General features: G+C 37.7%; 1 protein-coding gene across 1 annotated transcript in view; it reads right to left on the bottom strand.

The window, feature by feature from the left end:
- Positions 1–23,471, bottom strand: part of PAXBP1 (PAX3 and PAX7 binding protein 1) — a 33,577-nt gene that overhangs the window by 7,744 nt on the left and 2,362 nt on the right. The window contains exons 3-15 of the mRNA XM_007447411.1: positions 18,974–19,150; positions 17,239–17,460; positions 16,609–16,712; positions 15,492–15,709; positions 14,793–14,982; positions 11,101–11,224; positions 7,602–7,701; positions 7,399–7,514; positions 5,312–5,511; positions 3,720–3,864; positions 2,957–3,078; positions 2,045–2,121; positions 1,604–1,670 (exon numbers count right to left, since the gene is read on the bottom strand). Of these exons, the coding sequence (XP_007447473.1) occupies positions 1,604–1,670; positions 2,045–2,121; positions 2,957–3,078; positions 3,720–3,864; positions 5,312–5,511; positions 7,399–7,514; positions 7,602–7,701; positions 11,101–11,224; positions 14,793–14,982; positions 15,492–15,709; positions 16,609–16,712; positions 17,239–17,460; positions 18,974–19,150 (1,862 nt within the window). The remainder of the gene's footprint in view (positions 1–1,603; positions 1,671–2,044; positions 2,122–2,956; positions 3,079–3,719; positions 3,865–5,311; positions 5,512–7,398; positions 7,515–7,601; positions 7,702–11,100; positions 11,225–14,792; positions 14,983–15,491; positions 15,710–16,608; positions 16,713–17,238; positions 17,461–18,973; positions 19,151–23,471) is intronic.

Raw genomic sequence — 23,471 nt, 5'->3', positions numbered from 1 at the left:
CAGACTAAGGGGGAAAAACTCTTTGCAGATCACGTATCTGATAAAGTACTTGTATCAAGAATACAAAACTCAAAGCTCAATAATAGGAAAACCCAATTTTTAAAAATGGGCAAAAGATTTGAACAGATACTTCATTGAAGAACACATACAAATGGCAAGTAAGCACACGAGAACATGCTTGGGCTTCCCTGGCGGTGCAGTGGTTAAGAATCCGCCCGCCAATGCAGGGGACATGGGTTCAAGCCCTGGTCCGGGAAGATCTCACATGCCGTGGAGCAACTAAGCCCGTGCGCCACAACTACTGAAGCCCGCGTGCCTAGAGCCCATGCTCTGCAACAAGAGAAGCCACTGCGATGAGAAGCCCGCGCACCGCAACGAAGAGTAGCCCCCGCTAGCCGCAAGCAGCAACGAAGACCTAACGCAGCCAAAAATAAATAAATAAATAAATTTATTTTTAAAAAAAGGAAACATGCTCAACATCATCAGTTGTTAGGAAAATGCAAATTAAAACAATAACAAGACACAACTGTACACCTAGGAGAATGACTTAAAAAAAAAAATACCAAGATACCTGAAGATACCAAGTGTGTTGAGTGGTGAGAAAGAATAATAACTAGAACGCTAATATACTGTTGGTTTAGAAAACAGCTTTGCCTAGGTATTTACCCAAGTGATAAAAACTTATATGCCCAGAAAAACCTGTGTGCAAACAGGTTTATTCATTACTCCAAACTGGAAACAATCCAGTGTCCCTCAATTGGGGAATGGATAAAAAACAAAACAAAAAAACCTCTGGGATATCCACCATATGATGGAATACTACTTGGCAATAAAAAGGAGTGAACACAAGACAACACTGATAAATCATGAATGCATTCTGTTAAGTGAATGAAGCCAGACTCAAAAGGCTAGTTAGTATATAGTTCTATTCCTAAGACATTCTTATAAAGAAAACTACAGGACAATAAAAAGGGGTGGCCAGGCTGTAGGGGTGGGCTTGACTACAAAGGGGCATGGGGAATTTGGGGGAGATGATGGAAGCGTTATACATCTTGATTTAGGGAGTGATTACATGTCTACAGGTAAATTAGAGCTCCCATATCATCTGAACTGCTCACCTCTTCCCTAACTCTAGCCATCCTGGCCTTTTCTCAGTGCTAGTATACCCTGCTCTCCCTTACCTCAGGGCCAACGAATACCCTAAGTATCACTTCCTCAGGGTGGAAGAGAATCTTCTGTGACTCATCCATCAAGGTATCTGTGACCCTTGTCATATGCTCCCATACAACTTTGATTTTTTTTCAAAATTCATCACACCTGAGATTACTTATTTGCTACTGCCAATTGAGCTTGGTTATAAATGCCACGAAGGCTCTACTTCTATCTTAATTCAGGGCTATATTTCCGCAACTTAGAAGAGTATCTGGTACTCTACTTGCTGTGGTTTAGTAAGGCGTTTTGTTGGCTAGTTTGGACCTTACTGGAACTCAGAATACATTTTCACCTCTGCAAACATCAAACCTGAATAAACTTTTGGAATAAAATGAGTTTGCATGCAGTCAAACGAAATCTGAAGTCTTTTAGATAGCCTACAGACACGTACCTTAACTGAAGACCAAAACTGTCGTTGAAAGAACAAGTAAGGCCCAGAATTTTTATTTTCCAAGACACTAAGAAAAAAAGAGAAACACGTCATGATCAAAGTTATGTGTTCAATGCCATCTGATTCCTAGAGGATTTCTGTAAGTAAAAGGGGTGAACATAAGAAGTTAACTAATATTTCAAATGTTCAAACAACTGTATTCCAGAAGATAATTTTAAAAGGTAATGGCAATTTACTGTGAGATACTAAGGGAGGACTATTTGCGTTATGCTGCTTAAGGGAGCAATTTCCCCACTGAGCCACTCTCTTTGGGCTACACGTTTATACTATGTAGGTAAAGCTTGTATTTCGAGCTATGCTTAGTTTTCCGGAATTTAAGAAGTCTTCTCTGAAAAATAATGGAGAATATTATCATCTTTAATGTTCTTAGGAGTTACTTACTTTTTGGGATACAAAGGCATGAATACATCATCATCTAAAGTTCTCCTCATTCTCAATAGAAGTGCTTTTAGGTACACCTAAAGAGTTAAAAATAGATCATGCATTTTAATAAGGGTTATGATAAAAGTTAACTTTTAGTAAATAAAAATAAGCAATATTCCAAATCATATAGAGTATTCAATTTTGAGTGAACAGCATCTCAAATTTTTTAACTTTCCCCACTGAAGGTCCTAAGGTCTTTAATATTTACTACTTACTCTTCGTTCAGCCCTCATGAGTTACCAAGCAATAAAGCCATTTAGAAATCTTCCAACCTCTTAATCTACTATATAAAGATTTAAGATCAGCCATGTAATCTGGTTCCTCTCAAAATGAGGTCAGTGAAAATAAAACAATGATAAGGAGTACTTTCTCATATCTAAATAGCTCATAAGAACGTTCAGTGCAGGCAGCTGAAATCTGAAGTTCTGAAACTTGATAAACAATACCCAGTTATCTTTCATGCTAGTTAAATGTTCCAGCATTGAAATGATCAACTGTTACCCATTCCAGTAGTTTTTCTTTTCCCGAAAAAAATACAGGTCTTCAAGGAATGTCTGATTAGTCCGATTGAGAATGGGGGTGGGGTGGAGTGGTGAGGAGGGTGCAAACAGTACAAATGAGAGGCTATCTAGACTAATTACATCATCTTTCCCAATCGATATTTTGAAACTAAAAACTACTATCTCAAATTTTGAACATTTCAGGCTATAAAGGACAGATGCCTCAAGTGGGAGAATCAGATTTTCTCGCTGGCTCAGAATATAACCACTCATTCTCTCAACTCTTGCTCATTTTCAAAGGGAAAGGAGAAGATAAAGTAATAAATTAAAAAAAATTTTAAAAACCTTTCATAGATAATAATTAAATTACCTGTGTATTTTTGTTTTCTGCATTCACTACTGAAGGATACCCATTTATTAATTTTAGAGTAATTCCAACCATTCTTGAAGTCTGTGTTGTAGAAAAGGGGTCCCACATATTTTCAGCTATCACTATTAAGGAAAAAAAAAGCAGAATGTACTGAGATACAGAAGTAAATTGTTGCTGACTTGAATCTGATGTCAAGCAGTCCCCAACTTAGAAATGCCAATCATGACTTTTTTCTTCCTCTAGAGTGTAAGCTTCAGTCTTCTTTGTCCTCTTAACTGTGAGAATGTTGAAGATTAGGCACATGCGGCGAGGGGACAAGATTCCTATTATTTTCTGCTTCTTGGTGAAAATAAAGATTCGGGAAAGCAGGATTTCTATATCCTAGGAGATGTTGTGCCAGCATCAAGAATTTCTAACCGAATTTGAGCTTTATTTTTTATTTATTTATTTTTTCACATGCACATGCGGCGAGGGGACAAGATTCCTATTATTTTCTGCTTCTTGGTGAAAATAAAGATTCGGGAAAGCAGGATTTCTATATCCTAGGAGATGTTGTGCCAGCATCAAGAATTTCTAACCGAATTTGAGCTTTATTTTTTATTTATTTATTTTTTCACGGTGCCTCTCACTCCATCTCTGGGTCTGGTGGTAACTTTATTATTAATAATGTAATTTCTATGAGAAAATATGCTCTGATTAAAAACTCCTAAAACTAGATCTGAAAAACCCAATGTGTTTGAATGTTCAATTCAGTAATCTCTACCTGTTAGTTTAGGGAGAATCACCTTTTCCACAATGGTAGGTAACAGTGCAACATCTACATCATCTTTTTCTTGCTCTCGCTCTTCACAACCGTAAAACAGCAAAGATTCAAACCACAGCATATTCTCAAAGTCACGACATTTTGTCTAGAAAATATTTAAAAGGTTACCCAAACATTTAAAATAGTGGCTATTTCTGCTTCTAGCCCTGAAAAGAGTAACGGGAACTGGATTTAGCCTTCAGTCATAAACTAAAAACTGGACAAATATATGAAACATCTATTTTCAGACAATGGACCACAGGCAGTATAGGACTATGACCCCTGAAAGAACGGAATCAAATGAGGTGAGCTCCTGGTCAGAAGAGGAGATCGGGGTAGGCAACTGCAAGCAGAGCAGTCCTGCCGAGTTAGGAGACAATCTAAGCTCAGGAAGGCTGGAGCGCTAGAAGCTGTGGGGCAGAGGAAGGAGCTACACAGGAGAGCTCCCAGATGCACGCAAGTGTCCCTGAGCCTCTGCTGGACACGAAGAAACACATGCACAGGGTGGGACTCCACAAGGTCTGCCAAAGAGCAAGCAGGAGCTGGGAGATGAATGGTTCCCAGAGCTCAGATTTTTTTTCCTCTTGTTTTCAGGGCTTCAATCTCAGTCTTCTTTTCGTTACAGTTCACATATTCAACCCAGCCCATCTCATTCATGCCCACGGCTCCATCCATATGTTGGTAACTTCCAAAACCACTACATGTAAACAGACAATTTGAGTTTCCTCCCTTATGTAACAGACAAAGAGGTCCTATTGATTCCACCTCTTAAATCTATCAGTTTATCTCATCCTCCTGATTTCCGTTACCACTGACTTAGTTCAGGGCCCCATTTCACATCTTCCTCATTGAGCTTTCCCATGATTTCTGTTTTTCTGGAATCAAAGAACCAAGTTCTTATTCATTCATGTTCATATCTCAGCATCACTACATGTAATTTTAGTTGACTGAGAAAGACACTGTATAAAAATCGAAAAGCAAGAGACAGTTCTCTTGAGAAGGGACAGAACATAAAAGGAAAGATCATAAGATTATGCCCAGTGATAATGTGTCAATTATAGCCCTGTGGGTGACCTATCTCCCCTGAAAAACACTTTGCTGAGGCTTACATCTCTAGCTTTGAGATTACAATTGCCCAAGGCATCATGGTATATTGCTTTTTTTTTTCTTTTAGAAGAAAGTGTTGTTTTTGTTTTTTTTAAATTAATTAATTCAATTTATGGCTGCACTGGTACTTGCTGTGCGCGGGCTTTCTCTAGTTGCAGCAAGTGCGGGCTACTCTTCATTGTGGTGCATGGGTTTCTCATTGTGGTGGCTTCTCTTGCAGCGAAGCATGAGCTCTAGGTGCGCGGGCTTCAGTAGTTGTGGCTTGCGGGCTCTAGAGCTCAGGCTCAGCAGTTGTGGCGCATGGGCTTAGTAGCTCCATGGCATGTGGGATCTTCCCGGACCAGGGCTCGAACCCATGTCCTCCGCATTGGCAGGTGGATTCTTAACCACTGCGCCACCAGGGAAGTCCAGTATATTGCTTTTCAACAGTGATAGAAGCCACTCACCTCAAGAGGAGTCCAAGTGAGAAGCTGCAGCCTTATGAGGGGATTGAACAACTTTGGCAAGCAAAGGCCGATGTAAGCATCCTTGTAGGATGTGTAGTATTTTGAACGCCATGCTTCAAACTGGGATTTAATACAATCGATTGAACAGAAACTTTCAAGGACATCTTCAAAAACCTTGCTGGACTCTTTTGAAATGCGATCTAAAAACAACAACAAAAAAACCCCACAGAGAATCAAAACTTAGTATGCAGTAGAAAAAACAGTTCAAATATTTTCAGTAGCTTGTAGCTACCTTTGTAGCTTGAGTAGCAATAAGATAGGCTCATTAGCAAAGGAATAATTATTAACTGTAACTTAAAAGAAAAGAACCAGAGATAAGTTTAGGTTCCAAACGTCTATCATGCAAACCACAGTGCAGGTAGTCTCCGTTTTGCATAGTTCCGATATGTACTATTATCTGTCACCACAGTCTAAATAACACCTGTCCCCAAAAACTCAGTTCAAATTTCAAGCACCATGGAAGAGTTAACTGTGAGTTAACTGCAGAAAGTACAAACTCTGTTATCTAGCTCTTCAGCCCACAAATCACCACGTAAATAACAGATGTGTAGTATCATTATCAGTGACCAATCCTCTCTCTTCTTTCAAAGTCTGTTGGTGATTGCAATAACTGACATAGACAAGAATCAGCAATGGATGCTAGGATCTTTAAGTAAAAGGTTATTTAATGCTCCATGTGACTTGGAACAGCAGACTCTTTATAATGAAGCGACCAAGTCATAACAACCTACTTCTCAAGATCCATCTTAACACCACTAATAGTGGGCAACCTAACATTTGCCATCTGGTATCATGCTGGTAACAGCATCTTGTGTGAAGTATTCTTGCCAAAAAAAGCTTTAACCTGAATCTAACCAAGACTTAACTTCCAGTTTACAAGAAATATAGTGACTGGAAAAACAAGTTAAAACCATGAGGAAACAAATTTAGGATGTAGCACGTTTTACAAGATAAGTGGCCTGGTCTCTTCAGGAAGTTAATGCCTTAAACAAAGAAAGAAAGGGGGTGTGTCTATGTGTGTAAAAGGTATCATGATATTCACTAATTCTACATAAAAAGATGTAACAACCAAGTGCGATGCAGGAACCTTGTGTGGATCCAGGTTTAGAAAATACAGAGTAACAGAAACAGTCCCAAGAATTCTGGGCGGGGTGGCGGCGGGCTGTTACCGAGGAAAACTGAATGCAGACACGATACTAAAACTTCTAGGTAATTTTTGCAGGTGTGACAATAGTGTGGCAATTAAGCAGAAAAGCATTCTTTTTTTTTTTTTTTTTTTTAAAGAAGACATTAAAGATGTTCAAGTTTTTAGAGGGAAGTGCCATCATGTCCGTAAGTTAATTTCAAATGTTTCAGCAAAACACACACATATCCAAAGCAAACTTGGCTAAATGATGGTAAGAATTGCTGAATCTGGGTGACAGGTGTATACGGGTGATCACTGTGCTATTCTTTCCAATTTTCCGTATGTTTGGAAATGTTCACTGTAAAAAGAGTGGGAGAAAAAAATAAGCTTATCCAACTAAGTTCCAAAGGGCTCGCGGTCAATGTAATTCCAAATAATCACAGCCAGTGGTGGGAAATAAAGACTTTTACTTGGGGATCCTTCTGGAAATGTCTTCACGTAACAGAACTAACTATTCCTCTTGATTGAATTATTCGGGGCTCCCAAAATCAGGAATTCCCTTTAGGGCTGAATGCCCTACTGCCAACCTTTACCTTTCTAGACCAGACAGGCTGCATTAGGGCTGCCCCTGGGATCTGAAACATTTTCTTGTCACTTTTAAAATCCTGTGATTCCAAGAGTAATATCATTTATAATGCAAGTACTAGATGAACCCCACAACAAAGTGTTACCACTAATTTTGAGAACTCATCAATAAAAATGGGTGCGAGTCGTAATAATTAAACCAAAGTGCCTCGTTCTAAAGCAGAGGCCACAAAACTTCAAATTATTTCATGGTAGAAACCACAGCCAAGGAGAAAGCACACTGACAATGAATCTCATTTCCAAATAAATGTCTAACCTTTTTCCAGATTGAAATTTGTAATATCTGTAGACGTTTCTTCGTCATCACTGGACAGGCCTTCAAGGTGATCTGCCATCTTACCGGTTTGCTCTCTGGCTTGTCTACGACGAGTCCTAAATAACAAATATCAAGTTCCCAAACCAGATAAAAGAGACTCCTCCCTTCACAAACAAACCAACAGCAAGCATCTGTAGAATTACCTTCTCGCCTCCCGTTCTGCAATCCGACGTTTTGCGTGCTCTTGATACAGTGCCCGATCTCGTCCAAAGGAATCAAGATTTGGTGCCATCAGAGCTTTATCTGTAAAACAACAATGGTTAAAATTAAAAGCCTTCCTTCAACAATCTTGAGGAAAGAGTTTGCACAGAATAAGCCATAATGATAGAATGCTTTCTAATCTCAACAGCAGGATTCTGCAGTAACCGATAAACTGGATAGTTTTCTAGTTCAGAGCAAATCTCAATATTAATCTGTGTTCCCACGAAAAGGAAGAGAAAAATAAATGGAGAGTTCAACAACACTACACAAATGCAAATGGGCTTAATCCCTGTTCTTATGTCTAAGTAACAGAACTAGTTTATGCTATCATGATGACCAAATAAATTAAAAATCTAAATTACTTGTGTAAAGGGAAAAATAATACATTACTTTTTTAAGGACGAACTTAGGCATCACATGGTGAATGATATGACAGCAGAGACACAAGTAGGAAGGATGAAAACACAGCTTTGTTGCAGGAGTTTAATCATTTATTCTATTTCATTCTAATTTTTCTTTGTAGAAATTTATTCTCTATTACTATTTTAAGAACAAGGGCAGAATCAACATATAGACTGAAAATCATATCTGATAGGACCAAGTTGTGCTTTCTCAAACCCTACTTTCAAAGCACAATTCCCTTATTTCTTTTTTCCCCTATTTTCCATCTCTCTTTTTTCAATTTCTAGGGCAATTTTCTAGCTTTAGCTTTCAACCTTCCTATTTAAATTTACATTTCACTTACCACATGTTTAGTTTCTGAGATACAGCTATTCTTCTTAGAACATTCCTTTTCTATAGCATCCTCTACTTGTGCTACGCGTAGGATCCCTTCCAACATCTCCCTGAGGACAGCAATTATGTTTTAAATTTTCTCCTGTCACCTGCATTGTCTTTGTTTCCTCAGTCCCTTTGGTTCTACTGCTTGTGTTGATCACCATGATCATTAAGTACCTCCTACGTAGGAATGAGACTGGAAATTTCGTGGATGTAGGTGGGAGCTGTCTAACAGAGGCATCTCCATCAGATCTCTGGGTACAAGTCAACTTTCTGTTGGGGCCCCCAGATGTTACAGTGTCTCACGGTCTTTTCTCTGGACCCACTCTCTTTCTCCAGAGAAGAATCTCCGAATCTCTTGCCTAGGGTAGAAGGAAGAGTGGGGCAAACATCTGTCTGTGATGCTTCCTCATGTCTACATTTAAGTTCTACGCTATGGAGATATTCTGTATTACATGGGATAGTAACGAGAAGCACAAAACCCAAAGGGTGGTGGCAGGGGAGGGGGAGATCGCGTGCAAAATGAAAGACATCAATTTAAGGCTTTTCCATAGTTTTTTTCCTGATATCAAAGACGTGTCACTGACAGCAACAACAGGAAAAATAAAACCAAAAATGAGCTGGTATCCACTTCAGTGTATCCTAACTATCCTAGATCCTACTACTTTTAAAAGTTGACTCTTTTACTGAATTTTTCATTCATATTCCAAAATAGCTTGGCTATTCGGAAGTATGTTCCAGAGTTCAAATTACAAAAAAAGATCAGTAAACAAAATGCCCCAGCTCTACCTCAACTGGAATTCCACTACACACCACAGATGAATTGGCTAAAAAGTCCCACACTACAGAAATGATTCCTGCCTCTTTAAGAGCTACCCTTCATTAAAGAAATATTTTAAAGAAAATTCTCTACTAAAATAAATACTTAAAATGTTATTATATTTACAGATTTTGTAAAATATATATTGAGGGAGATATAAGAGAGTAGGTGACTCAAGAGATAGCCTCCTTCACTTCGGTAAGAATTATATGCAGTAACTGTGTAAGTGTTTACAAATCTAAACAAATGAATTTCTGGCTGTATTTTTGTTTCTTTAAAAAAAGGTCAGAAAAAGAATTGATATTTCAGTACCCCATGCAATTTTTCTCAAACGTTTGGCAATTAATGAATACTCCCTCTAGGACAATACTTTTCACTTTCTCATTACCTTTCACTTCTTTCCAGCTATCAATCTAATTAACATTCAACCCTTACTTCAAATTCCATATAAGTAAATACCTCCAAATTATAAAGAACAGATTATAGGCAGGAAAAAGTATTTGATGAAATGCATGGCTCACCCAACCATTTAACTTAAAAGGAAATTACTTCTCGTCATAGGTACAACGATTACCTGTAATTTGCCCCAGAAATCTGGTTCTGTCTGGATCAAAAGTGATTTGGGCGGGATGCATTAGTTATTTAGGTGCCCCAAATGGCACTAATCCAATTTAAACGTGTACGGCAAAAACAGAAGGTCAAAGCCATTCATGTGGCTTACATCTGAGTCCGACTCATCTGACGGCCATGTTACCACCTCTTTACGATGCTCCAAAACCCATCCAGCACACAGGAGAATGCTTTCTCAGGGATTCAATGTCTCTCTAATTTAGAGGACACACTATATGACAAAGCATTGTTTTCAGAAAGAATAGCAGGGCCCTCTGCGCTTGGAACACCTGGGGTGGTTGTTTAGTATGTAGATTACTGGACACCATCCAAGACCTGGCAAGAATCTCTGGGGACAGGACCAAGAAATCCGCATTTTAAATTAATATCATGGGTAATTCTGATGTACACTTCCACTTAAGAACTGCTGACATAGGGACCGGAGAGATGACAAAAGAAGCCATGAGAAATCCAACGTAGGAAAATTCCTATTACAGCACCCAAGAATATAGAGGGCAATGAAAAAGCAGAATTAAAATGTTTAAAACGTCTGGTTAAAGAATTTCAGCTCAACTAATTAATAAGAGGTTTCCAATTAATTTTGGTTTTCCATAACACATATCATAATGAAAGGAATATAAATTAAATCTCCAAATTTTTACACTAAAATTTCAAAAGGTGTAGGCACCAACTGACTTACTAAAAAAACCCCACTATATGAGGCAAACTAGAAAATACAAAAAAATTTTAAATACAAAAAATTTTGCTTTATCTAAGGGGTGAAGCTCAAAACTCCCCTAATCTTGGAGTTGTATCATTTGTTATGTAATAAAGACCCTCTCCCAAACAGAATTTCCCAGCCCCTAACTCAAAACCTTTGTTGTGATCAACAACAGCGTTTGTATTGGTGTTAAAATGGGGGGAAAATCAGTTAGGGCCAAACAGGTACTGGTTTTAAGACAAAATACTGATGATGTCTTTACTATAAAGAATGAAAGAATGCCCCAAGAAGAAGATCGATAGAATATTAGCACATGATTTGAGTTCCTTCGCAAAGCTATATTTTCTTAAACACAATCCAAGCACATGCTAATTTTAGATCTACCTGACACAAGAGCAAGGAAATTTGTTTCTTTAAAGAGAAAAAATGCTCTGAGACGTCTAACTTTCAATTAGGATGCACTAAGTAAACAAGGTTGTTTAATGAATAATAAAAACCTTCAAGATGGACTGACTTGAATGGCTTGAAAACTCCGAAGATTCATCTTTAATATCATCTTGTCGTCTTTGGACAAGGCGGGAAGCTCGCTGTTTGTACAGCTGATGTATTGCTGATTCAAGTTCATTAATCAGTGGCACCTGTAAAAATACAACACACTCCGTAACACCAAACTCCTCAGCTGCTTATATATTTGAGGGTTCCATATTATTTCCGGATTTCTGAAAAAGTACCCTCTGGACAGAATAATCATGAACTCTCAATGAAACACAAATAGTAATTCAGTTTTATGATTTCTGGGAAACACCACTTCTTCTTTTATTCCGTATATGGAGCTATAATGTCCAGTGCCTAGTTATTGGAGCAAAAGTTTGGTTAGGTTAAACACTTTAACATTAGTAAAGAGAGCGAGTAAAGAACTGTCAGAAATTTTAGTGCTTCTTTTGGAATAAAGTACTTGAAAGTCCTTTTTAAAAGTCCATTTTTAACTTTCTAGCAGCATGATCTCCCTTGCCAATTTTTGTAGTTTAAAATAAACCATTATTGCTGTGTAATACCAAAAGGTGCAATGGCATCTTTGTGGCTTTATTACACATTTAAAACGTGAACTGCATTCATTTACATTAATATGGTGAATAAAATTTCTAGCTATCACTAACCTGTCTAAAATCAATCTATCTAAAACTCAGAAAGTTCTTCTCTTCCTATCAAATGTTTAAATTTCTCCATGTTTGTAAGTAAGATAATAAAATTCTTTGCATAAACTGTCAGTTTACAAAGTCAACAAAATTTTCCAGGTTAATAGCCACAGCTAAGCATTCACTTGGTTCATATGGCATACAAAAAGCTTACGGAATGAGACCTAACTTAAAAGGAAAAACCAGAAAACGTTCTCTACCTATGCTATAACCAAATGCTATGAAACTTTCACAAACGCTAACAACCACTAAACATACCTGAGGAAACCAGAAATTCTAGTTTCCTGATGGTTAGTGCAAATGAAAAAACACATTAGAGTTTGGGAACACTGGCACCAAGTGTTATAGCAGCGTCCTGAACTGAACAGACTATAAATGGAAAATTAAAAAAGGCAGGGGGAATACAAAGATGTCTGTAATAAAAGCAATTTTATACACTTGCATGATCCCATTGCAAAAGCAGCCAATGTTCACAGAAAGGTCAAACTGATGGAGTTATTTTATTTTTTAACATGCCACACCATGGGCAACAATGTCCCCAAATCTGCACTGATTATCTTGGTGATATGAGCTGAGCCCACAAGACTCTAAATTTAACTAGAATCGATTTTTGAAGCAATTACTGTCATATTATTGTGACTTACACTTAGCTCCCCCCTCATTTTTTCAAACTGTGCAGGACTAAAGACAAATGTACCTAGGCATTCCTTTAGTCCTGGAGATTAACACTCCTCTACTATAAGTACTATACGCCTGAGGTTGCATCAGACGGAACCTCAATTATTCAATTTATAGTTAAAATTCCGATAACGTGATTTTCCTGTTTAGGTAATTAAAATGCCTTTTAACAAAGCCCAGAGAAAATTCTACTGAGAATAAAAGCCCTAAAACACATTTTCGGCTCTCATTCATGTTTCTTAACAATACTGATTTATCTCAAGAGTGCACAAGAGTGCACCATGACAATTTCTTTACCCTCTCCAAACTGGAAATTGTTATTGACTATCATTATTTCAAGGCCAAATTTAAGACAAAGAACACAGAAGGAAGATGACTGCAGGAAAACAAAACAACGTAAAGTTAAAATAATCTGCAAAATAATTAAAATTTATCTAAGTTCAAAACCACTTGAACTTTTATAACCAAAGAGAAAAAAACAAAAGAATGTTTCTACTTTGATGGTCTTACCCTGAAACAACATTTTTATAGTATAACTGGAATGAATTCAAATCTATCCAATTATTCCTCAGTATTTCCAAAATGACAACTTAGGACATTATTAACTCAGCAGCAGACTCAATAAAATCAAATGCATATGAAAATGTCAAAATGAAATACTCATCTTTAAAAGGGGATTATCTACTTCTCTTTTCATGAAACTGTAGTCACTATGTAATAGATACGGTTTAAGATCTGCTCCATAAACACTTATCTAAGTGACTCTGTAAAAACGTATTAGCACAGTCTGAGGAATACTTCCCTAGGAACAGGGTAATCAAGGAGAGATAAAGTACACTGCTAAGTGTTTTTAAAATAGTAAGCAATTGAAAACTATATGAACTAGATATCCTACTAGTCTCTTTAACTCAAGAATGGTACAATCTAGTTGATCATATTACTGTCAATATTTTTTAAGAGTTCAGTTTGCAATTACAAGCGTGTAAGTTTACTCAAGTAAGTTCCAAAGCAAAGACCCAGATACTTCAAGAAAAAGCTCCACAGGGACAAATCTCACTTACAAAGTATGGTTTAAGACAGAGATCCTTTCTCTAGTCACAAAAGGTTATTGACCTGCTCCCAGCACCATGTCCCCTGGGCTCATAAGGGCTTTATTAGTAGGAAGGACACACTGCCAGCTCCGACATTTATGTCCACTCCTCCTCTTAACTCCAGCCCCTCTGCAGTCAAACCTATGTTTCTTTCTCACCCCTGTATTTGTCACCCTAAGCCACAGATCTGCCACAAGGGATATCATAGCTTAGAATGTAGCTGCTTCTCCAGAAATCAGGTGATAAGGACAAGAACATGAATCCTTCAGAGAAGACTTGGTGGATCTGACCAGACTGGCTGGAACCATTAAGATCCATTTGGAAGACACAGTTTGGCACTGTTCTTTAGCCAGCCTTTGGCCTTAAGATACTGAAGTAATCAACGGAGATAATAAAAAGTTAAAATACTCTATGCTTACCGATTCTACACTAATTCATATGGCCAAGAATAACAGAAAATGTGCCTTCTAATCCTGTATCACTTGCAAGTTTATAGAGACAGGATATTCAAAAGCACCATGACTTTACTTTTTTTTAAAGAAAAGGCTGTGAAGTCCACAAATGCCTATAAACCAATGCATCAAACAATAACATTTATCTTAAAGAAAAATCAATTAAAAGGCTGTTTGAGAAAAGGATTCTGCGGGCAGCTAACAAAAAATGCAAACAAATGGTACAATAGGATGCAAATAACTGTGCCAACTGACTGTCATACTAAAAAAAATGAATTTGGAAGAAATGAGACCTTAACAGAAATTATGGCCAATGAATGGTTTCTGAAATGGATAAAGCACAGGCTTATTTAGATGAAAACTATTAGCAGCAATGGCAATCAACTTTATCTAGGGTAAGAAAAAAGCTAATAAAATATTGCAACTTGATGCATATTTGGAATTACTTGTAGAAACAGTTTAAAGGTAAGTTTAGATCTGAACCATAAAAAAGAAAATTTCATGAGTCCCTTATATTTTAATAATTCAGGACAGGCCAATAATCTACCATTAAATTAAGGCAGGATTTGCCAAAGTCTTATTTAAATATGCTTTGCATTATCTTTTTTTGTTTTCTACAAGGCACTAGATTACCCCAAGATAGAAGGTTGTTAATGAAGTGGAGAAAATGAAGCATGACTTTTCATCACTTCTAAAGTTGAATTCAGTGGATATTTTCTGAGAAATACAGAAATCTAGACCTCCTTAATTTTGCCTTATTCAAAGAGATTAATATTTTTGCATTCTTACCTTTTCACTGAAACACTCAAGCAAGTCTTGGACATACCCTCGCATTTCTTGCAAAAATTTATACCGTTCACCAATACCCCCAGAAGACCCTTCTAATCTTTCAATAGCCCTGGTGGAGTCCACTCGGCTTTGCAGATGTTTCTCATGCTGCTGTCGATTTGTTTTGTGCAGTTCTTTCATGGAGTCCAACCTTAAGAACAGAAAAGGATACATATAACACATTTACATCTGAAAGTCTATGCTGTCAGGACTCTTGCAATATTTATAATAATGCATTTAGTTCCACTATTAGAATATAAAAATGCTTGGAGTGGATCTTTTCATCTGTACTGCTCTTTTCCTCAAAAAGACGGCAGTTTACAGACTTCATATAAAGTTATTTGGTGGGCTAACCAAAATCTCACTGTTTTGTTTTTCCCCCCACATCTTGACTACACTTTTTCAGAGTCCAAGAGGTGCAAATTCAGAACTGTCTTCAACAAGATCACGGAGTGGTATTTTTAAAAACTTTTCGAGGCTTCCACAGAAGTAATCCAAGAAGGTAGCAGAACAAAGTATGAAGTCGTCTTCTGTTTAGCTTTTGAAGATGGGCCAGTGAATCTTCGTTGCCGATATTCTGCATCTGCTACCCCAGACTACATGTTGCCTGAGGGAACGGAAAGCTAGAGGACAGGTCTTTAAGAAGTTGATCTGCCCTACCTGTCTTTAAGCTGTTTCTTTACCAAATCAATAGTAACGGGAGTCATCTCATTACTGGGAGTTTTGAAAGGGACTGTATTATCTGTTTTTTGAGATTTGGCATCGGATGATCCGTAGGCTGTGTAACTATAAGGAATGCCATAGGATGAACCGTAAGGCATTGTCTGGTAAGTGTTCTGGTAGTACATGTTCACTTCAGTGGGCTGACTTGCTTGAACCTAGAAAAGAAATGGGATGTATATTAAAACTAGTAGCTGAAACTATGAAAAGAAAAATCCCATGCCTTTAGTGTTAAACAAACAAACAAAAAACCCACTAACAATAAAAATTATACCCATTTTCCAAATAGTATGTAACTAAAATAAGTAATTGCAGAGCTCCTCAAAATCAGATAAAAAGTAGGGCTGGATTCATTTCTAATTCCTATGGGATTACTGGATTCATTTCTAGTAACTTTCGGGAAAACAATAACAAAGAAGTTTAGAGTTAGGGACATTAAATTGTGTCAAAACACTAGCAACAAAAAAAATTTTAGGTGGTATTTCCACTGTACTACTTACTTCTATAAGATAAATTCTTATAACTATTTAGGAAGATATTTTTCATCTACAGTAAGATTTTTGCATTCCTGAGAAATCCATCTTCTACAAAATAATTTTTAAAGTCAGAAAAAAATAAGCTCTATAGGAAAGAAACACCTTATCTATACAGTGGTTCCCAAACTTTAGGAGCAACAGAATCACCCAGACGGTTTGTTAAACAGATCCACCCCCAGGGTTTCTCATTCACTAGGTCTCACTCAGGAGGGTGAGAATTTGCATTTCTAACAAGCTTCCATATGATGCTGATGCTGCTGGCTGAAGGACCACTTAGAGAAACACTTACCTAAGAAACCAGAAATTCTTCCATCATTTGGATGGTAAAAGGCAAAATATAATATAGTTTCTTCTAACAGCTTACTGGATACATAACTTTATATAATTTTCCTCATTATGTTACTTGAATGAATGACAAAGGATCAATTCAATGTGCAATATGTTTTTACTTTAACAAAATAAGCTAAAATTTTTTTTAATTTCTTTTTTTAATTTTTGAAGTTTAATTCTTTGGTTCTTACCTGAGGGATATTAATTCCTTTTCTTATCTGCTCCTGTTCCCATCGGCTGAGCTCTTCATCTTGTTCTCCAGTTACTAAAGCATCATCATCACTCCCCTCAATACCTATAGCCATAAGCAGCAAAGTAAATAATTCCAAAAAAACCGCGAGGGAAGAGAGGCTACCCTGATATTTCACAAAAATCAAGCAAAACTACTGGCATTAACTCAATCTTCCTAAAGTTAAAATGTCTATTATGATCCCTCCCGCATTTGACACTTCTGCTTTTGCTTGTTTTAACACACAGCATACCTTAAGCAAAAGGCAGTATCAACGTAATGATTAAAACCTCAGATAGGTTTCCTAACCTCTGGAAACCTAATGCCTCCTAAGAATGAAGAGCCAATTACATATATTTATGTATGTTAGGTGCTTAGCACAATACTGGTCACACAGTGCTCAATAAACACCAGCTACCAAAATCATGCTACACTTTTCAAAAAATTCCAATAAGACACTTACACCCAAGCAAGAACAGTTCTCTAACGTTAAACATAGTTAAATAAGTATAGGTACTTTTTGTTTGATTGTAGTATCAAATTATATTTAATGGCAATGAAACAGGCTTACTGTCCCATTAAATCAAGTTACCTATTTCCTCCGCAATTTTCTGTCTTTGTGATTTTTCTTTCACAGAAAAAACTATACGGCGTTTCTCATCATCATCTTCATCGTCACTGGCATCGTTCTCATCTTCTCTAACAAGGCGGCCTTTACCAGGCTCACTATCATGAGGAGTGAAATCTCCCAATTCCCGGGCCATCTGACGCTTTTTCCTTGCAGCGTGTATAAAAGCTGCATCTGGAATTTCTCCTGGAAACAAATGGTGAGGATTCTAAACTATGCAATATTAGGGAATAAAGTTTCTATTTTCTTGAAAATATGAAAGATAAGTGAATCTCATCAAGACAACCTTGTCACAGTGATGTTCTAATGTTATCTGCTGGCATCCCCGCCCCCCTTCCCAAACTGTTCCTGCAAAACAACTGATTTATTTTTAATTTAGTGTAAACGAAAGTAAAAGTCGCTAGGGAAACTAAAAAATATGTATAATGGCAATATGTACAGGAAGCGGGGGAAGGGAAAATCCACCAAAGCAGTTTTATTTTAATGGTCTATTTTTTCATTTTTAAGAAGTAAACGAAAGCAATAAAATCACATTTATTACTAAACCAGAAAACAAATACAAACAAAAAAGGTATCTACAATCTTACACCCTAAAAACACTATTAGATTTATAGTATATTTCTCTTGCAAATAGTTTTCAGTTGACCTATAAGCACACTGAATATATAATTCTGTATCTAATTTTTTCTTCATATTAAAACATAAGCTTTTTCCCATGTTGTCTTGCATAAACATATTTTAGTGGTTTACAACGTTCACTCAATAAAGCATTATCTACTACATAATCAAATTAATCGACATTTTCACCTACAGTAAAAATTAATGCCTTGCTACTCTTCAAATTGTTATTTAAACAGCTATGTAATATCCCACCATGTAAATGCACCTTAACTTACTAAGCCATTCCTCTCCTGCTAGACATTTTCTAAATGCTGCTCATTGCAAATAACGTTGCAAAAAAAACATTATTTCCTTGGATAAATTTCTCGCTATGGAATTACAGGGTCAAAGACTAAGAACATTTGAAATCTACTGATTCCTATTGTCCAACTGCTTCCTATAAAGACTGTACCAATTAGAATGCTACTAGAACTAAGTACATAACTTTTCACAACTTTACAAACCCAGAGTATATCCCAGCCTGTGGGATATTAGTTCCCTGACCAGGGACTGAACCCGGTCCACAGCAGTGAAAGTGCTAGGGAATTCCCACAGAGTAAGTATTTTTAGATTTTATAATGAGCTAAATGGTTACTCTTCATAATTTAAATTTGGCTACTAAGCATTTATTTATTCAAAAGCTGATTAGCCAGTGAATGTATCTACAAATTATTTCCATAAAAAAGTTAAAGAAAAAAAAAGTGTGAACATAAAACTAGCAGCAATTTTGCTTTTGGTAGCAGTTCTTAAAAAAGTTAAAATCTTAATCTGAAATACATAAAAAAAGGACTTTAGTACCATTTACTTGAAGCCCTACATTTGCTTTGATAATAAAACTGCCTGTCTGAGAATGAACTTGGCAAGTTGGGAAGTTTCTCGTTTTCTTACTTTCTGTATTTGCAAAATGAAACAACCTGGCTTCAAACAGGGATGTCATAAGAAACACGACTTTGCTAACTCCTTCCTTAACGACCATCTTTACAGACAGCTCATTCTTGAGGGCTTACTTCAGTTCTAAGGAGAATTTGCAAGTACACACCTGGACGGAGAACATTCAAAGAAGATAAAGCATTTGAAAAGGCTCCGGCAGCCTTTGGTTTTTCTTCCTCCTTCTCGCTTTCCATATCCATTTCATCTTCCCCGTGTTCACTGATGATAACTCCATCTTCTTGACTGCTGTCCTTAACATGACCTGTTTTGTCCAAAGGAGGTTCGTCTACATTTTTGAAAAAAATAATAAAATATATCTAAAACAAGATCCATAAATTAAGGAGTCACTTCTAATGCAATTATGGGCTCAATTCATTAAAGCTTGAACTATTTGAATTGTTTATAAAAAACTAAAAGCACTGATGTGTGAAAATGAAAAATCACAATAAACACAATTGGGAGGTAACAACAATACAGGGGACGCAGGGATGCATGAGGCCCTGCCCGATCGCTACCTTTAATTCTTTCTTTTCTTTTTTTTTGTTTTTTTTGCGGTACGCGGCCCTTTCACTGTTGTGGCCTCTCCCATTGCGGAGCACAGGCTCCGGACCTGCAGGCTCTGCGGCCAGGCTCACGGGCCCAGCTGCTCCGCAGCATGTGGGATCCTCCCAGACCGGGGCATGAACCCCCGTCCCCTGCATCGGTAGGCGGACTCTCAACCACTGTGCCACCGGGGAAGCCCGCTACCTTTAATTTTATCAAAATTTTACCAGTTTATCAAAACTAACTGTTTCTCCCTCTAAACTCTCATAGGTAACTGTTCAAACCTCTTGGAAGCATTATTTCACTTTACATGTCAGTATTTCGTTAAACTCTAAGCCCATTTGAGGCAGCTTTCTATCAAGAACAAAGATTACAGACCAGATAAACCCCTCTGTAATGAACACTTTATGGGATATCGTCTTAGTTCACAGCCATTTGTCACCCATCATCTGAAGGGTTGAGACCCAAAAGCCACATTTACACTGTGTAAGCGCCTGACCCCACTGCTATGACTGAACATTTAAGAGTGGATGTGTGACTAAACTTGATTTTTCTGGCAATCTGGAATTGGGACACAGAGACAAGTCAGAGACTAGGTGGCACTGAAAACCACGTGCAAACTAGGAAGGGAGTTGTGGAGTAGCCGTACGTGGCCACGTGGACAGAGGAGAGCTCTCTAGTTCTCAGGCCATTCCCGAGGCCAGTTTCAAGACTACTTTCCTGCCACAGGGTTCCAGGAGGCACCACTGTTACAGTGGTTTACTTTACACCAAACGGTTTACTTTACTTATAACTGAATAGTCCTATGACACCCTTCCATCCCAGGCAAAACTCAGAAAATCAGTGTTTTTCACCTCGAAGCACTGAACCTGGCAATGCACACAAGAGGCGCCATGAATATAATGGAAGAGTAAAACAAAAGTTCATTCTAAATACGAAAGATAAACTTCTGTTGTTTCCCTAGCATGCTCCCCTCCCTCCCCAAAACTGCTTCAAAAGTTCTTAATTCTTCTCAAACCATATTCTACCTCCCTAAAGAAGAGTGCTGGGGATAATGACTCCCCCCGCCCCCCAGCTTTACTAAGACGATTTAGGTCATTCTGCTTTAAGGCTCTTTAGTTTTTTAAATTTACCATCCTACCTCATTAGCCACAAGCTCCCTCTGAAGTGACTTCTGAGGCTATGAGATTTTAAAACTCAGTTCAATCAGATGTATAAAGATAGATGTAGTCAAGAACTACCCATTTCCTTCTGCTCTCAATCTACGCTGCATCAATGGCTTTTATAGACAAAACAGAACTACAAGGTTTACGAGATCAGATATGCCCAGATAAAGATTTCTGTAGACGTCAAAAGATTCAGTGTTTCAATAAGTTGATAAGTATTTGCTTGTGATTGAGCAAATAAAAGTCCAAAACATGGCTGACAGGTGAATTTTTGTTACTTGGTCATATATTATCCTTCCAGACAGCTTTATAAAAAGAGATGCTAACTAACCTTTTCTCGGCTCCTCTTGTGCCTCAATTTCTTTGACTACTACTTTAAGAAATATTCTGTCACAAATATTCTCTCTACTTTGAATGTTTTTTTTTTAGGTTTGCAGCTATTATAAGTATACATTTAACACAAGGAAATAAACACTGATAGATGGAAGTCTAGTTAATAGTAGTGTAACTATGTATCATTTGGATGATTACATGATTTTAAACAACAAACCACACTGAAAAATTAATGCGATAAAATTCTTGGTCGTAATTTATTAAGAATATATAAACTGAAGTTATGATTGCTCCAAATTTGAAAATGGAAGTGAACTCATCTGGACAGAGTCAGAGTTTAACATAATCTGAAAGGAGGAGGTGGGGGTCAGGCTCTCCCTCGCCTCTCTTCTGTCTACAAAGGCACACAGGCTTCTCTTTAGCAAAAGAACTTCTACTTGATCCCAATTGTTTCTCTACCGTCCCTTCCTTCTCCCTCTGCCAAACTTCCCAAAGCAGCAGTGCAGACCTGCTACCCACCCCTTCCTCACCAATTTGCGTGCCTCAACGCTGGCAAACAGCCTTTGATTTCTCCCAGCTTTGATTAGCTCACCAACTAACCCAAAGGCTGCAGCCACAGCTAATTCATACAGTATCACTGAGCAATTTAGTAAAAGATGTTCCTTCCTCCAAACAGGCACAGAGCTTGGCAAGTAAACTAGCCTCTTTTGCCAGATGCCCTCCTCCGGAAAAAAACACAGCAACCCTGCCAATAGCCCTTCCTCAGCCCTTACTTCTCCTGACCTTTCTGATACTATTTCACACAACTGACAATCATCATCTTGAAACTTTCCTATCTTTTCTCCTTTGCACTTTATGATGATTCTTTTTATCTCTTCAGTAAACCCTCTTCCCTATGTGTATGCTTATCACAGGTAGAAGTCTTTGGTCCTCAGGAATTTTTCCTTTATGCTACTCCCTCATCAACTCCATTTACTCTGGTTTTAATTATCACCTCAATGAGCACCATATCTAAATCTACATGTCCAACTCTTCACTGGCCATTTCCACTCAAATTCAAGTTTAAAGGTAAACTCATTATTTTAGGAATATCACAAAAGTAAACTGATACTACCCTTGTTTTCAAGTTAATGCACCTCTGCCTGTCTAAGGAGGGCTGGGGTAGGAAAAGCCTGGGATTGTGATTTGATGAATGAGAAGAGCTACAGAGTGCCATCACTTCAGGGATGATGACCTATATAACACAGATGCTCCACCTTTGGGGAGGACATTAATTGAGTTATTGGGTGAGTAGGAAATCCGTTATATGGAAGTAGAAGATAGAAGAGGTCACAGAAGGTGGCTTCAAACACCTTGTACTTGCTTCAATTTCTTAACCCAACAGTAAATAGTCCTTTCTCAGTTCTCACTTTTCCTGACCTTCCTTGTTCGATTTCATCGTACACAGTTGGTTCTCAAGAGATCTGGAAAAAATGAAGCAGCTTCCTAGAGTCCAAAATAATCAGTTCCCCTAAAAACCCTCCTCCTCCCACCTGCATTCCCTATTTCTGTGTATCATACATGATTATTCTCGCAGTCACCTGGCACAAAAGCTCAAATCTGACTATTTCTTTTAAATCCAATAGCTGACTCATACATTAGGTCTACCGATTCTTCCCTTGCAACATTTCTCAAATCATCTTTTACTATTTCTTTTCCCACACCCACAGCAAACATTTTTAACTCATCCACAATTTCCCACTGAGTCAGGAAAAGCCTCGGTCTTGCTCAACTGAGACCTTTTTAAACCCACTACTAATGGATCAAAGCTGGCCCTTGCATTTCAACTGCTTTAGGCCTCCAATCTCTCCCTGTGCCAATCCATGCTGCATGCTAACGCCACGTTAAGATTTCAAAAGGCATTCATCATGTCGGCGTCTTGCAGGCCACTGAAACAGCAACCCTAAATCCCTTACTAGATAGTAAACATCCTTCACAATCTGTCAGCAACGTACCTTTCACCCTAAACCTCCGCTTCCTCCACAAATCGTCTACTTTGGCCTATCAGGCATACTTGCTCTTTTCCAAAACAGCCTAGGTCACATTAATCTTTAATATCCCCATACCTCCCCTAGCCTTTGGTATTTAAATTATCAAAAAGCCGGCTTCAAATTCCACTTTATCTATGAAGCATTCCTTCACCCACCTCTAAAAAAAAATGTAGTTGACCTTCACCGGACACTTTGCCAAATACTGGGTCCAGTTATACATTTAAGTGATGCTGTCTCCAAAATAAGATTGCAAATTTGAGATATAAGGACATACTTTTCCACATTAAGCCTACAGTGGAGAACTGGGAAATAATAATTCTATCTTTAATTCCATAAAATAAAAATATTTCCCTAAAGCACTTGCAATGAGAATAACTCATATTAGCATATTATAATGGAACCACTTTCCTAAGTACAAATAACTGCTTAAAAATTTTAACTTAGATTGTGAGAGGACATGAGAGATGTCTGTACAACTCAGGCAGGGGCCACACACTGAGGAGTCTTCATCTGGGTAGCTGATAAGGCTGCTGAA

The sequence above is a fragment of the Lipotes vexillifer genome, unplaced genomic scaffold (assembly GCF_000442215.2).
Source record: "Lipotes vexillifer unplaced genomic scaffold, Lipotes_vexillifer_v1.1 scaffold689, whole genome shotgun sequence".
NCBI classification, from domain to species: domain Eukaryota; kingdom Metazoa; phylum Chordata; class Mammalia; order Artiodactyla; family Lipotidae; genus Lipotes; species Lipotes vexillifer.
Note: the sequence above shows the minus strand (reverse complement) of the source record. Positions and strands in the feature narration are given on the sequence as shown.